We start from the raw sequence: 16,855 nt of genomic DNA, 5'->3' as shown, positions 1-16,855 counted from the left end.
TTAAATTTGTCATTATTCTGAAAACGTCTTCTTTTGAACAGGAAAAATGATAGCAACAAGCCATTCCAAAATACTTGTTCTGGCGTTCTTAATAAGACGAGATGTGAACACATACAAGGGAACATACACGGATCAAATCAAACCTTCAGAATAAATGTTACAAACACGAAGTTAAGCACAACAACAACTACACTGATAGAAAATAGATATCCAAATGATATAAGAAATTTATATGGTAATTTATTTTAATTTGCAGTATTATGTTTTTTTATATAAGAAATTGATATGGTAATGTATTTCCTTTATAGTATAAGACATTATTATAACACTCTTACATTGTGTAAACTAACACATATCTTTCTTCGGAAGAACTTCATTTATATAAACACTATAAAACTATAATAATTTGATATAACGATACTAACATATAATTTAAAAATTGTTACCTTGCGATTAAACTGAAGACCTTAATGGGGTTTTGTCGTTACTGATTATTTTGTTTGATGTCTTAAACATTATGTACACCGGTTGGAGGCCAATTATTTGAGAATTTGAATTTGACAAATTATGATTTTGAAATCATTATAAACGTCATCAACTATTTACCTGTTTTATAATACATGTCGATTTTTAATCGGAATAGTTTAGTTTATGTTAAATATTAAACAGGAATACATACTCGAATAAGATTAGAATTGTTTACAAATGTTAAACATGGAAAAATGGAAGTCGACCTTTCCTGACTACATATACTTGGATTAAACAGTGTGAAATTTTGTTCTTACGCGACACTTGAAACGACGTTCTGATTATATTTTTTTTATATTTGGAACAATAAATGCATATACTAGTACATGACATACATACAATATAATACACATGAGATATGTACAATTTACAAAAAAGTATAAATACATTATAATTGGAAATATTTTACATTATCTTTATATCAGATAAATACATTATAACAATTAGCATATATTATAGGAGTGGAAAATGAAAAAAGAGAAAAAGGGGAAAAGGGGGGAAAGAGAATTATCCAGTTACGTCCCTATCAAAATAATTTTTTTATACTTATTTTTTTTCAATCATATTCCTGATTTTTTTTTAATTTCAAGTAAAATCGTTATGTTAAGTTATAAAAAATGAAATAACCGATATAATACATTTTAAATTACCTTCATCTGATTACAATTTGTAAAAGGTATACAATATTATCTTTGAATGGCTTCATTGCACCTGTCATCTAAAAAGATAATCATACCTTAAAAAAGTGTAATCTATATAAATCAAATTTCCTTTAAAGGTCATAGTTTTTAAAAGATAGAGTTCATAACACATCATTAATGGGTATATTCAAACACAGCATGAATAGAAATATGAATTATCAGCTTACGTCTTTAATGATATCTCCTGTTAATGATATTTTAAAAAGGTAGAAAAGAGCTTTTTAATAATAGATTTAATCTGTTTGTTTATCACGAATTTCAATATGAAACACATATAACCCAGATTTTTGAAAATTCAAATATATTTATATGAATTTTTGAAGTATTTTATAATAATAGAATGGGTCATTCTGGCCAGGGTATAGTATTGTGTACATGTTAGAGGAACGTGCTTTTAAAGTCAATGCTCTATCGTGGTTTAAAATGTATACCATTTGATACGATTTTCATATAGATGTCGTTTCTTTTAGTCCCGTCAGTATTGTGAATTTTCAGCATCTACCCCTCCATAAATTAGTAATATACATGAAACATGACACATATCATTCTTGTGGTGTGTACTTCCAACTTCATTCTTGTAAACAATGAACAGAATGGCAAAATGTTAAAATGAAAGAAAAAAAAAGAAAAAAAGAAATTTGAATTCGTGTTTGGAAAAAAGAATAGGGCATTACTATTCGGTAAAAATGCTTAAATTCAAAGCATGAAAATATATTTAAAAGATTTTAGAGTATCCATGATAGAATACCTTTTACGAAAACAAAATCGATCAACATTAAATGCGCCGTATTTTCATACTATTAGACCTATATTAAAGATAAGAAGTTAACAATATCATTTAACTCTACTTTCCGCTATATAGATGATGTTCTTTCACTAAATAATTCAAATTTGGTGACTATTTGGAACGAGCTAGAGATAAAGGATACTACAGGTACAGTTAAGTCGGCCTCATATCTTGACTTACATCTAGAAATTGACAATGGGGGTCGGTTGAAAACAAAACTTTACGACAAAAGAGATGATTTCGGCTTTCCAATTGTGAACTTTCCATTTCTAAGTAGCAACATTCCAGCAGCACCTGCATACGGAGTATATATTTTCAAATTGATTCGATATTCCCGTGCTTGCATTTCCTATCATGATTTTCTTGATAGAGGGTTGCTGCTCACAAGGAAGCTATTAAACCAAGAGTTCCAAATGGTGAAGTTGAAATCATCCCTTCTTAAATTTTACGGACGCCATCACGAGTTGGTTGACCGTTATGGGATAACCGTTTCACAAATGATATCGGATATGTTCCTTACGTCGTAACTACAATCCCATTGCCTTTCATGAATGTGACCTACCGAATTAGACTATTTACCGGATTTGTTATCACATAAGCAACACGACGGGTGCCAAATGTGGAGCAGGATCTGCCTACCCTTCCGGAGCACCTGAGATCACCCCTAGTTTTTTGGTGGGATTCGTGTTGTTTATTCTTTAGTTTTCTATGTTGTGTCATGTGTGCTGTTGTTTGTTTGTCTTTCAGTTTTAGCCTGGCGTTGTCAGTTTGTTTTAGATTTATGAGTTTGACTGTCCCTTTGGTATCTTTCGTCTCTCTTTTAATAAATACTTCAGCTTTATATATTTAATTTCTTATCCTTTATTTTTTTCTTTTATCTTGCCTCCGTATTCGTTGTTGACAGTTAGCTTTTACAAAAGTTATATCTGAAAAATCTGTTCAGAGCATATATATATAAAACTTGGTAATTCCATGTTTTTAAATTGGTAGATATTCATTAATGAAGACAGATGACCCTGCATGTCTGTCAATACGACTGACAAGACAATACAAATATTATGGAAATTTCAAATATGTCTTTTATCTTGAAAACTGTTCAATATAGAGACAATTTGTAAGAGAAATAATCAAAACGTCAAAAACTATTTACTGTTTATTTGGACCATACACTTTAGAGGACTCGCAAATAAATAAGTAACCCGTATTTGTCAATTATTTTGTTCAGTCAAATCTTTGTATCAATAATCATGGCTCATGCATGTCAATTTTTACACATTTGATTGCGCAAATTATAGTACATTACGAGAAATACAAACATGATTAGCAGGAGAAGATCTACGAACAAGTTTATATATTCGTAAATTCAGTTGACTTTTATAGATATAGATTGAAAGATATGGTATGAGTGCCAATGAGATAATCTCCATAAATCCAAATGCAAGTCGCAATGTGTAAAAAGTAAACATTTATAGGTCAATCTGCGACCTGCAACGCGAAACGTTGGCTCACATCGATCAGAAGCTATCAAAGACCCCAAAATTACTTATGTGGAACAATTCAATCAGGAAAGCCAACGGTCTAATCTATCTAAAGGTCGAGAAACGAGAAGCACACCAACAAATGACATCATATTTCGCATAATGATATTTATCAGGTATCGTGACATGTTAGTAGAAACAGATAAGCTTTCAATAGATAAATTATAAATGACGCAAATAGTCAACATAAACGAAAACATTGGTAGTACCGTTACCTTTTGTTGTTAATTTCTGTGTCATTTGTTCTCTTGTTGAGAGTTGTCTAATAGGCAATCATTCTTTTTTTTATATCCTTATTAAAAGTATAGTTCTAGAGTATTAAGCATTCGTATTATTTGCTGACATGTTCTGAAAAAAATTGAAAAGATATAGTGGAATGGTAAGATAGAAATGTACCTAGTAACTGGGATGTACTAAAGTTGTTGACTTTTTTTATCAATATTTGAGGTGTATTATGTTTGGAAAACTAATAAAGATAATGAAAATAGTGGCTTCATTTATATTACAAATCATGTAGATGTCGCAACACCTTCTACAAATCTGATGATGTATTTGACAAAACCTTTCGTAATTTTGGTTCCTAAATGCTTCACATCTTTAAACTTCATATGGTTTAAATAAAAGTCAAATATTTAGTTTTCAACAATTAGACAATACTTTAATAAAATTATAATAGGTTAAGGAAGAGGATGACAGAATATGAAGTGACTAACAAGAGAAAAACAACGGTTAACTAGATTCACGCAGTAAAATTTAAATCCGGAGTTTTAAAGAATTTTAATACATATCATATTTGAAATATCTCTTAAAAAATTATAAATTCTGTTTTTGTAAACAACGGTCGGAAATAAAAGTATGTACATTTTTTAGACAGGAATGATATATGTGATTATACAAATATTTTGCAGGTAAACCTTACAAAATGGAAAACTTGACGATTCTGGAGAAAAATACGACTGTCATTCAACTGAAATGGGACACAAAAGAGCTTGCAACAAACATTGATAATACACCTAGAATGAAATTTACAATCAAATACATTGTAGAAAATGAGAAAAGAGCGGTAAGTTAATTACAACTAAACTTGTGTTCATAAGAAACTATGTTCGATTTTTTTTTTTGTTTGCTTATTATTTATAACTTGTCGACCTTTCGACTTGCTGCACCGTAGGGCTACGGTCTACGTGAATATCTTTTATCGACCTGCTGACTTGTTGACCTCTCGAATTTAACAAATTAAAGATATTAATGATTTTTTTAGGTGAAATCATTAACTACATCAGTATTGATTCCGGACTTACAAATATACTCTTTGTATCAGTTTGAGGTATTTGCCCATTACACAGACTTAGTACATCACACAAGACCTATAGGTTTACCAAGTGATTCAGTTTATTTACCGGAAAGAACAGCCCAAGACAGTAAGTATTGATTTAATTATAGAAATAAGGAGATGAGGCATAATTAGTACTCAGATATCTGATCAGACTGTCATACAAATGAAATTCAGAATGGTCTAGCTAGCTGTAAAACAGGTTTAATATAACTTTTTCTACATACGGAAATGTATGTACCCAGTCACAAGTATGGCAGTTTTTATCCATTACTTTGATATGTTTGAGGTTTTTGATTTTGCCATTTGAATAGAAAGTTTCCGTTTTCTATTATCCTCGATATTTTTTATGTAGTCTCTTTCTATTTTTCCTTAAATTTAAGGTGTAATTTTTAGTTTAAAAAATATAATTCCCTGATTCCTTGTTAAGATTCTGCTGTACTTTCTGTCTCTTCTTTTAATTTGAACAGCTCTTCAACGTTTGACTAAGCTTTGGTTTTGAAGTATTTTACCAAGAACATCACTGAAGAGAGATTAAGCGTCTGGTGCATTAATATTGGTATCGTTGATGTTATTGTTAAACGAAAACAACACTTATTTAGTTTTGTTATCATTCTAGAAAATAAACTTTCATTAAAATTAGTGTGTATAGTAACCATTTTCTTCTATATATGTACTTTTTTGTAAATGCAGTTGCAAAATTTCCTCCCAGAGTGACTGTCGGAGCTTATGAATATGCAGAAGAAGTTAATTCAAATGTCAGAAACATTACAGTTTATTGGCAGGTATGCATGAATTTAAATGCATTGTGATAAGAATGCTTGAAGAGTAATATTAAATTTCATTGATGTAAACAGTAAACATATGGCGATATATGTAATACATACTCAAACATTATGCACACAAAGGATAAAAGAGTTAACTAAAAAAGGGAACTGTAGTATACCGCTTTGCGAAAGTCATAAATCGATTGAGAGAAATCCAACTTGGGCAACAAACCAAAACTGAGGTAAGCATATCAACCACAAAAAGAAAACAATGAAACAATAGAAACACTGAAGTGCAACACACAACGAAAATGCAACACACAACGAAAAGAACTTTTAGACAACAAATACCATTTTCCTGACTTGGTACAGGACATTTTAAGAAAAAATGGTGAGTTGAAACTGGTTTTGCGGCTAGCTAAACCTCTCGTTTTTATGGCAATGTTAAATATAACACTTAAATTACAACATTACATGACAGGACTACAGTGCAAATAAATGCAAGAACATTCAGGACAGAGAAATACACAAGTTAACATTACAAAAGGACATTTCGACATGCTAATAGTTATTAATACACCATACCAAGAAAACTAAACAAGTACAAAGTTGAGGAGCATTGATGACTCAAAATTCTAAAAAGTGGTGGCAAATACGGCTTAGGTTATCTATGCCTGGAATAAGAAAATCCTTCGTATTTAGAATAATTCATACTTTTGCAAACAGTAAATTTATAAACATCACCAAATAATTGATGTTCATGTCAACATCGAAGTAGTGACTAACAAGAGAATAAAAACGACAACGAAAAACGAAAAAGGAAAGCACATAAAACAGCATAAAATAACCATGCATTGTCACAAACTGAATAACGCCAAAGGTAAAAGTGACGTTACAGGTAAAAGAGACGTTACTAAAACAGCAAACATCCACAACCCACTCTATTGTTTCTATTGTCTGAACCGCAATCCCATTCTATTTTTCTCTAATGGAATTACACCAAATGAGACTTATCACAGACTGTGTACCTACGTGAGCAACACGAGGAGTCAACATTTGGGATATATTTTGCTTACCTATCATGAACCACGGGTTTTGTTATAACAAAAATGTCATTTGATATCGATAGATACTTTTCAAATTTTAGTCACAAGTATTACGTATTTGTAGTCGAAGGGTGTGGATTGATAAGATCTAGAGAAGGGATCTATGGTAGCAATACACAGTTAGGAAAAAAACTTAAAATTGACACTCATAATTTTTAAACACCCTCTTTCCCCTCCTGTCTAACAAAGAAGGCTTTGTATGTGTGTTATGCATGTATATACTTATAGAAAGAGAATCTTCCATAGATTTGATTTCTAATGGTCATAAGGGTGAAATATAATCCCACTTGGGTGTAACCATGGCAACAATCTGCATTTCTTAGATACAAAATATAGCAAAAAAGGGGGGTGAACATGTCACAAAAGTCTCCAAAACTTGGTCTAAAGGAAAATTTCAATCAATTACAGTAATACCTTTCCTGAATCCATAGGTTTATATCTATCAAGTGGTCCCAAAAAAATCATATGCTTATCTGCTCGTTTTTCCATAAAATTGAATTGAAAAGATCGAGCGCAAAATCTTTGTTGATAAACACTACAATAATGTATGGACCTATGAACGGTACGGATAGGAAAATACGGACTGTCAATCATATAAATGGCCTATAAAACATGTTAATAACAATCTTAATGTTCATACAAACCCACTAAGAAGGCTATATTATTCTTCAATAATCTAAAAATCAATTTTATTGTACAAAAACTTCCATATTTAAAAAATTCACAGGGGCCATAATGCGAAACTAAACTCCTAACTGTGTATTGCTACCTATGCAATATTCACCTCCGAAAATAAATTGTTTTGTGCATTTTATTTTGTATTTTCGAATGCAGTTTAGAATTCTTTTACCAATTAAAAAGTGTAGAATTTTAAATGGTACCTGAGTTATTGCTTTACCTCCTTTTATGTATGACATAAATAAGGAATTTATCACATTGTACTGAATTGTATGTAGTAACAAGCTATTTTTTACTTTGAAAGTACAGAACTTTTCTATAGTGGCATAACATGTATAGGGATTTTTAAATTTGTTTTACATGTTTCTAGAATTTTGACGAGATGAATGAAAACGGACCGATCGTGGAATTCGATGTGATACTTGAATCTACTGGAGGTGAACCTATTTCTCATAGGGTTAATTCATCGTCACATCATACATTTACACATATGCAGTCTGTGAAAAATGGCATTGTAAGGATAAAAGCAGGAACAACAGTTGGAATGTCTGATCCTAGCAATCCAGTTTACATCCAAAAAGGTACATAGATTTTGAAACATAATAAATATTAAAATAAAAAACTTTTAAGTCATCATCAATGACATGAAAATACATTAGTATAATTCTTTGCCAACAATGTAGTGTTAACCAAATTAGTAAATGCTATTCCAATATGCTTGAGTGTTTAATTTAAATGATATTGTAAAACAGATAATGTCAGACATAGTTAAGCTGGCTTGAAATTATGAAGTTTATATACAGTCCATGGATAATTATGACCTAATGTTCATTGGTTGTCGTTTGTTGAAGTGGTTCATAAGTGTTTCTTGGTTTGCGTTTCACGTTTTGTATATAGATTAGAACGTTGGTTTTCCCTTTAGAATTTTTTTTACACTAGTATTGTTGGACCCTTTATAGATTGCTGTTAGATGTGAGCCATCCTCCGTGTTGAAGACAGTACTTTGACCTATGACGGTTTACTTATACCATTTTAGACTTAGATGTAGCGTTGTCTAATTTTTATAGATTAGGCTGTTGATTTTCCCGTTTGAATGATTTTACTCCAGTCATTTCGGGGCCCTTTATAGCTTGTTGCTAGGTATTAGCCAAACCTCCGTATTGAAGACCATACTTTGACCTACAACTGTTTACCGTTAACAATTGTAACTTGGATGGAGAGTTCTGTAATTTTTATAGATTATACCGTTGATATTCCCGTTTGAATAGTTTTACTGGAGTCATTTTTGAGCCCTTAACAGCTTGTTGCTAGGTATTAGCCAAACCTCCGCGTTGAAGACCATACTTTGACCTACAACTGTTTACCGTTAAAAATTGTGACTTTGATGGAGAGTTCTCTAATTTTTATAGATTATACCGTTGATTTTCCCGTTTGAATGGTTTTACTAGAGTCATTTTTGGGCCCTTTACAGCTTGCTGTTTGGTGTAAATCATGATCAAGGCTCCGTGTTAAAGACCTATAACGGTTTACTTATACATATGTGACTTGGATGGAGAGTTGTCTCATTGGCACTCGTTCCTCTATCTGTATACATTGTGATAAGGTTTAAAAATGCATTCTTAGGTATATAGGTGAACCTCTTAATTATCGAATAGAATGGTTCATGTTACCGACTTTTAACTCCGGAGTGAATATTTATTTTTTTATAAGTTGACCTTCTTTTTGGTAGGACATCCGGGTCTAACAAAAGCTTCTGCAAGTTGTAAAACCAAACTTTTTTACCTTCCCCCTTAACTGTACATATTTTATGTTTGATATTCCTTTTTGCCGTTCTTCTTATCTGGCCGAGTTACAGGATGTTCAACCACAGATTAGGTACCATGTCGAACAAATTATATAACCGTGAGTCAAAGTCGTATTTGGCACAACTTTTAAGAATTTTGGATCTTCAATGCTCTTCAACTTTGTACTTGTTTGCTTTATAAATATTTTGATATGAGTGTCTTATGTAGACGAAACGCGCGTCTGGCGTACTAAATTATAATCCTGGTACCTTTGATAACTACAATCAGATATTATAGATGTATGAAAGAACTATATTTTGTATACGAATTGTTGTTAATATTTTTTATATCACAAAATTTTAATGGTTCCGTTTAATTAAGCTACCTGCTAGTCATTCTGGAGCACTTGAAATCGACTCCGTTTTTTTGTGGGATTGGTGTTGCCCAGTTTTTGGTATAATTTGTTGTGTTTTGTATAATGTTGTTATTTTTTTTTTGTTTGTTTGATTGGTTTTTTTCAATGTTGTGTCAGTTGATTATCCCTTTGTTTTAGAAGTATCTTCTTCTTTGAAACTACTCTTCAAAATCATCATAAGGGTATTTAGTGTGAAAACTATGTCCGATGAACTCGCTTGACAACCAATATGGCCGACATGGATAAAAATAGAACATAAGGGTATATGCAGTTTTTGGCTTATAACTTTAAAACCAAATCATTTAGAGCAAACTGGCATAAGAAATATTTATCAGCTTGAGCTCTATCTACCCTGAAATTTCAGACTAATCAGATAACCCGTTGTTGGGTTGCTATTCATGAATGTGTAATTTTAAGGACATTTTGCGGTTGTTGGTTACTATCTTGACTATTGTTGATAGAATAAAAATGAAAAAAGCAATAATATTTAGCAAAGTATGATCAACAAATAAGTCAATATAACCATTTTTAGTTTTAACATATATGTACATTCAGGTCCATTTTTGAATGTAATTTAACAAATATATAACAAGGGTACAGCAAACCCTTTCTTATAGCAAATCCATAGATTAACTATAATCAACTATTTTTCAGCAAACAGCATACAGCCTCCAGCCTTTTTACTTGAAAAGTTAAACACAGATATCGTAGGAAACCAGATATATTTGATATCGTGGGAAACCAGATATTTCAAAGGAGTAAACAATTATACTATTTACTGGTGTGAAAGAACGAATGGGTGTGAGGTAACGTATATAGATGTACATCTTACATTAAGCAACAGTAATGTAACTGTTCAATTTCTTGAATCAATTAAGAATACAAATACAGGTAACAAAACAATCCGAGGGAATCCTATAAACTCTAAAATAGCAAAGACTGGATCGTCGTCGTATGTGGTTTGTCTTTATGCCCTTTTGTTTTTCTGTTTGTTACATATTTGTTTGTTTTTATAGTGATAAAAACTGTTACACAATGTTGACTTTCGAACCTCTTTTTTGATATTTTTACCTGTTATATAGATTGTCTTTTTTGTTTATTGTTATTTATTTAATGTATACTCACAGTTGTAAATGTGATGGAATTTTATGCGACGGTCATTCAAGAAGTGAGAGGTTCAGCTAGCTATAAAACCAGGTTCACATTTGTAATCCAGCATTTTATATATAAGAACATGCCTGTACGATGTCAGGAATATGACAGTGGTTATTCATTGGTTTGCTTTGTTGAGCTTTTGATTTTGCCATTTGATAAGAGACTTCCCGTTTCGAATATTCCTTGGAGTTTGGTATTTTTGTGATTTTTATTTTTGGCAGGATACAATCCCCCTGTTATATATGCTTCTAATGCAATGCGCATATACACTTCCTCATAATGTCACATTCTGGGAAAATTCATGCAAAGCGTAGGAATGTTTAAATAAAATGAATGAAATTGAATATTATGACAATTTGGCAGGCCTTATTTAGTTGTAGCCAACAAACTAATTCAATTGAAGTGTTAATCCAGAGATTTTTTAATAGAATCGTCTGGCATGGAAGGCCATTGTTTTTATAATCTATCAAACATCAGAACCTCTTTTATGTTACATTTTAATGTCATGTTTCTGTTGTGTCATAGTTCTCAAGTTATATTTGATGTGTTTCACTCAGTTTAATTGTGGAATCCGGATTTGTATTTATCTCAATCGATTTATGAATTTCGAACAGCGGTATGCTACTTACTGTTGCTTCTATTTATATTTATATTTATATAGAAACAGATTCAATGGAAAACTATCTCAGTTGAAGAAACCTCGTATACTGTACTTCATTTAGATAAGGAAAAGAACTACTTATTTGGTGTGTCAATGGATAGTGAAAACGCAAGTACAGGATTCTCATGGAAAAGTTGTTATTACATGAGAAATGAAGGTAAATTATCGCAGATACTTTGAAACCTTTGATTAATAAGTAAATCATAAAAACACACTCATACAACGGATTAAGACAAATCAGTACATAAAAGTGTCAATTTAAAGAGAGTGAAATTAATGTTCTCCTCTTTCTGTCAATTCATGATTGATTCCAAATCTTAAGCATCAAACACCAATATTTGTTCATCTGTGTTTACTTTGTAAATGTGTAACTGTTAAGTATTAACGTTCATTGCATTGATGTAGAGCGCTGTTAAAGAAAAGTAAGGGCAGATGATACCAAATGTAAAAAAAAACAATACTCATGAGTCGAAGAAAGAAAATCATCCTATTTTACTTCAAATGACGACAGGAGAAACAAAAGTACGAAATACTACTACATTTTGAATAAGTAAAGAATGGGTTAGACTTATGTGTATATTGTATTTGATTGGGGATAATAATATTTAAAATTTGAGTTATGTTTGTTTCACTTATTGCAGTTCCCCCAAAACCAAACAGTGTAGATGTACAGAATCGTGATCAACAATCAATAACAGTTATTTGGACAAGACCGGGGACATGTGAACGTTCACCGTTTGTAAAATTTTATATTCTATTTTGGTGCCAGCTTGCCAAAACAGATGCTGAATGTATATTTGGTAAGAATATTCGATTTTGGTCATCAACCTTTAAATGGAACAATTAAAATGTTGTGCAACACATTTTGAAACATTATCTCTATAACTGTTTTTGTAATCATACAACAAAGACATCAGAAAATTGAAAGTTCAAGTTAGCTATCTCTTATTTGTTTAAAGTTACAAGTTAAAAGGATTGAAATTTTCATGCCAAAATGACAAATCAGTGTATAGAGCAAATGTGCAGGTCTGGTCCAGATAAGAATTTCACTTAATCTGAACGAAAACTTATAAACGATATAAAAAGTAAAATCACAAAAATACGGAACTCCGAGGAAAATTCAAACGTAAAGTAACTAATCAAATATCAAAATCAAATGACAATACACATCAAACGAATGGACAACAACTGTCATATCCCTGACAATAAAACGGGACTCCTATTTATAAGAAAACAATATTGTAGCAACAACCAATACACTTCAATACAAAATTCAGAAGTAAGAGTGAATCATTCTGCTCAATTCATTGGTAAACACCTAGTGATAATAGTTGACATTGTATATAGCTAGCTATTTTCGCCTGTATCTTATACACAATACTATTCCTTTACTTAGGTACAAATACCTCAACGAGAGTCAACACATCCATAACTGAAGTACAAATGCAATATACAATAAGAAACCTTAAGAGTGGAACTGGGTATGTTGTTTGGTTAATGGCAGTATCATCTGCTGGACAACAAAGTGTAGAAGGGGAGAAAAATTACAATGTTACAACAATGGAACCATCACAGCCTGGTAAGTTTCTGCTAATCATTTGACATATCAGGATGTGTGGCTAACCCGAATATGAAGGATTAATCTTCCATTTTCCGATGAGAGACCAACTTGCTTTTACTAATTAAAATCACATTGAAGAAGAAAAACTAACATTCGCACGGAAAAGAGGAACATTACCAATGTTCAACCATTCATCATACATGATAGTTATCAAAGGTACCAGGATTATAATTTAGTACGCCAGACGCGCGTTTCGTCTACATAAGACTCATCAGTGACGCTCATATCAAAATATTTATAAAGCCAAACAAGTACAAAGTTGAAGAGCATTGAGGATCCAAAATTCCAAAAAGTTGTGCCAAATACGGCTAAGGTAATCTAAGCCTGGAATAAGAAAATCCTTAGTTTTTCGTAAAATTCAAAGTTTTGTAACAAGAAATTTATTAAAATGACCACATTATTGATATTCATGTCAACACCGAAGTGTTGACTACTGGGCTGGTGATACCCTCGGGGACGAAACGTCCACCAGCAGTGGCATCGACCCAGTGGTGTAAATAGTTATCAAAGGTACCAGGATTATAATTTAGTACGCCAGACGCGCGTTTCGTCTACATAAGACTCATCAGTGACGCTCATATCAAAATATTTATAAAGCCAAACAAGTACAAAGTTGAAGAGCATTGAGGATCCAAAATTCCAAAAAGTTGTGCCAAATACGGCTAAGGTAATCTAAGCCTGGAATAAGAAAATCCTTAGTTTTTCGTAAAATTCAAAGTTTTGTAACAAGAAATTTATTAAAATGACCACATTATTGATATTCATGTCAACACCGAAGTGTTGACTACTGGGCTGGTGATACCCTCGGGGACGAAACGTCCACCAGCAGTGGCATCGACCCAGTGGTGTAAATAGTTATCAAAGGTACCAGGATTATAATTTAGTACGCCAGACGCGCGTTTCGTCTACATAAGACTCATCAGTGACGCTCATATCAAAATATTTATAAAGCCAAACAAGTACAAAGTTGAAGAGCATTGAGGATCCAAAATTCCAAAAAGTTGTGCCAAATACGGCTAAGGTAATCTAAGCCTGGAATAAGAAAATCCTTAGTTTTTCGTAAAATTCATGAAACCTACCAATTAAAACACAAACAGTTCAAACGTTTAACGCATGTGCACTGTTTCAAACCGCTCTTTTTTGGCCTTCTTATTCGAGCGTCACTGATGAGTTTTTTGGCAAAAATAAATTTCAATCCTGTTTTCTATGATGAGTTTATTCACTGGCACCCCTTATGTAACGTTAATCAAAATCAAAATCGTTACTGATATTTGGATTATATAATACGTTAAACAATGAAGAAAAGAATGCGAAAAGAAAGATTACACAAACTCATGTCAGTAAGATCACAAAAATGGAAGTACACAGTTGATTGATAAATCAAAGTTTGAATGTGAATTATAAGGTACTAGTAAATATTGTGTTCTTCTGAAATATTATTAATATATTTGAAAAGCTATTTATTTTCAGAAACAAGTTTTGAATACTTAGGAGTTGCAATTGGAATACCAGTAGCTTTTATTCTAATAGTGATCATTATACTAGCAGCACAGATCAAGTATTTTATCTTATATCATATTATTTGACAAAAGAATGTCACGTCTTGTTGTTTAGATTAAAAACAAAGTTATAAAGAAAATCGATTAAATTAAATATTGCTTCTATTTATCAGTGTAATATTTAACATTTTGTTTTAAATGATCTTATGTTCTGCAAACAAGAAGTAAGATGATAAGACTATCTGGACTTGTTATGGCAAACTAGAAAATGCTTATGATTCATTTCGTTGTTTTAAAAAAAAGTATAAGATATTTGGAATTGCTCTTGTCGAGAGTATAATATATGATCTGTGGTTTTATAGGTTTGATTTGTGTGGAAAGATCAAGGAATTGGTGAAACCGTTTGACATAGATGTACCAACAATTAGTGTGAGGCATTATATATGAATATGTGTTTTTGCTTTTAATTGTTTTTTTTATATTGAACATTATTTTAAATGTAAAAGTACACAATATGTTCAGATGATACAGCCATTTAACTTAATGTGAATATGTGGGTAACATATTGTGAGATTATTTATAGATTAAAAAACATATATCATAAATCATCAAACAAGTGTTACAGTTTTATGTAATATGATTTGACCTTTAAACTTCTGATTTGAGTGTCATTGACGTGTCTGATGCATGTACACAAAGTGCTCTTTTGACGTAATGAATAATAACCCTAGTATCTTAACTGAGTATGTACACCTACCATTACAGTTGTAACATTAATTAATGATATAAGGTGACCTTTTTATATGAGATAAGTTGATGTTTTCTTCTAATAAACAAAACAAGACTGCATAAAATTTAGAATAAATTAAGTCGGTCAGCTTCATATATTATCAGAAAATATCAGGAACAAAAATCGATGTTATTGCGGCTTATCATTTCATGACGGAAAACGAATTAACAGCTTCTTGATTATATATTGATAAGTTTATAATCATATGCCTTTGTTTGCAGAGAAATGACAAAAGTGTAATGTACAAGCCCTGCACGTTAAAACTGGGTTTAAATGGCCACGACAATAAAGCATTGGTATGTAGAATCGACTTGATTGGTATTGTTCGTAATGTATTTGTATTTATCTTACCTCCTATAGATTTATTTGAATATGATTGGTTAACAGACTACACGTGGTGATCTTATATATTTGGTATAGGTTACCCTAAAAAAAACATGGTTAGTAACCGTATCGGGTTAGCAACCATATGTGTTAGTAGGGAGTTGCTTCCCTTTCAAAACAAAAATGAAATCTTAGAGTTTTAAACAGACGAAGAAACTGGATGCAACGATTGAAATACATTCATAAAAATGTTGGTATTTGTTTTTGTACAGACAAATGGAAGTAGGTTCTTAAACATGTTAAAATTAAGTATTGAAGACTTAATCACTTTGATAGGCCAATAATCTAAATACCACATTTAAAGACAGTCGGTAAGATAAATTAGTTACACTGTGTGCTAGTTACCTAATACGATATATATGGCGTCAGTAAATTGCTTAAGGTCACTAATGTTATATAACTTAAAACAGGGGTTTTGGCATTATTAACATTCTATTTTTATATTTCACAGACATCACAATATTGGTAAATAAAACTGAAACACAAAAATGTATTTGACTTCTGATATAAAAAGTTTGAATCTTTCAGAAAGTTAGACTCATTATTGATGATGTTACAGTACTAGAAGTGTAATGTATAAAATCAATTGCAAATGCTTTTGTTACAAAAAAATAAATTTGTACAACTATACAGATATTTCACAGCACGTTTAAATACAGTTTTTGATTATTTTGTAGGATCTTTCCAATGAAGATAACAGACACCATGTACAAACTATAAGTGAATCAGTGTTTAACGAAGAACTGATCGGCTCGAGTTTGAACAGTCAAACATTTACCATTGATGAAACTACTTTGAACACCAATCAACATGGTGAGACAGGATATTGTTCCCCTGACGATATAACTGGAGTTAACAATACTTCGATACAATACCAAAGTACGTTTTTATGCCCCATTTATGGGCATTATGTTTCTCGTCCGTGCGTCCGTTCGTTCGTTTGTCCGTCTGTTCCGCTTCAGGTTAAAGTTTTTGATGAAGTCGAAGTCCTATCAACTTGAAACTTAGTACACATGTTCCTTATGATATAATCTTGATAATGTTAATGCCAAATTAAAATTTTTTCCCCAATTTTACAGTCAACTGAACATAGAAAATGATAGTACGA

The 16,855-nt window shown here is 31.6% G+C and overlaps 1 protein-coding gene and 1 long non-coding RNA gene across 4 annotated transcripts in view; one reads left to right on the top strand and one right to left on the bottom strand.

Annotated features, from left to right (window-relative positions):
• LOC143066227 (uncharacterized) overlaps positions 1–16,855 on the bottom strand; it is a 257,038-nt gene that overhangs the window by 209,123 nt on the left and 31,060 nt on the right. The gene's annotated exons all lie outside the window — the stretch shown is intronic.
• The window catches only part of LOC143066103 (uncharacterized), a 32,227-nt gene that overhangs the window by 10,433 nt on the left and 4,939 nt on the right, over positions 1–16,855 (top strand). The window contains exons 5-17 of one of the 3 annotated variants that reach the window (XM_076239204.1): positions 42–235; positions 4,463–4,617; positions 4,816–4,975; positions 5,581–5,672; positions 7,809–8,019; positions 10,292–10,443; positions 11,454–11,610; positions 12,095–12,253; positions 12,850–13,032; positions 14,545–14,632; positions 14,936–15,002; positions 15,585–15,659; positions 16,425–16,560. In XM_076239204.1, coding sequence (XP_076095319.1) covers positions 42–235; positions 4,463–4,617; positions 4,816–4,975; positions 5,581–5,672; positions 7,809–8,019; positions 10,292–10,443; positions 11,454–11,610; positions 12,095–12,253; positions 12,850–13,032; positions 14,545–14,632; positions 14,936–15,002; positions 15,585–15,659; positions 16,425–16,560 — 1,829 coding nt within the window. Of the gene's footprint in view, positions 1–41; positions 236–4,462; positions 4,618–4,815; positions 4,976–5,580; positions 5,673–7,808; positions 8,020–10,291; positions 10,444–11,453; positions 11,611–12,094; positions 12,254–12,849; positions 13,033–14,544; positions 14,633–14,935; positions 15,003–15,584; positions 15,660–16,424; positions 16,627–16,855 lie in introns of all 3 variants that reach the window. The other 2 variants (XM_076239203.1, XM_076239202.1) reach the window with 2 other exon arrangements.

Source organism: Mytilus galloprovincialis, chromosome 1, assembly GCF_965363235.1.
Source record: "Mytilus galloprovincialis chromosome 1, xbMytGall1.hap1.1, whole genome shotgun sequence".
Taxonomy (NCBI): Eukaryota; Metazoa; Mollusca; class Bivalvia; order Mytilida; family Mytilidae; genus Mytilus; species Mytilus galloprovincialis.
This window is presented reverse-complemented; position numbering and strand designations above follow the sequence as displayed.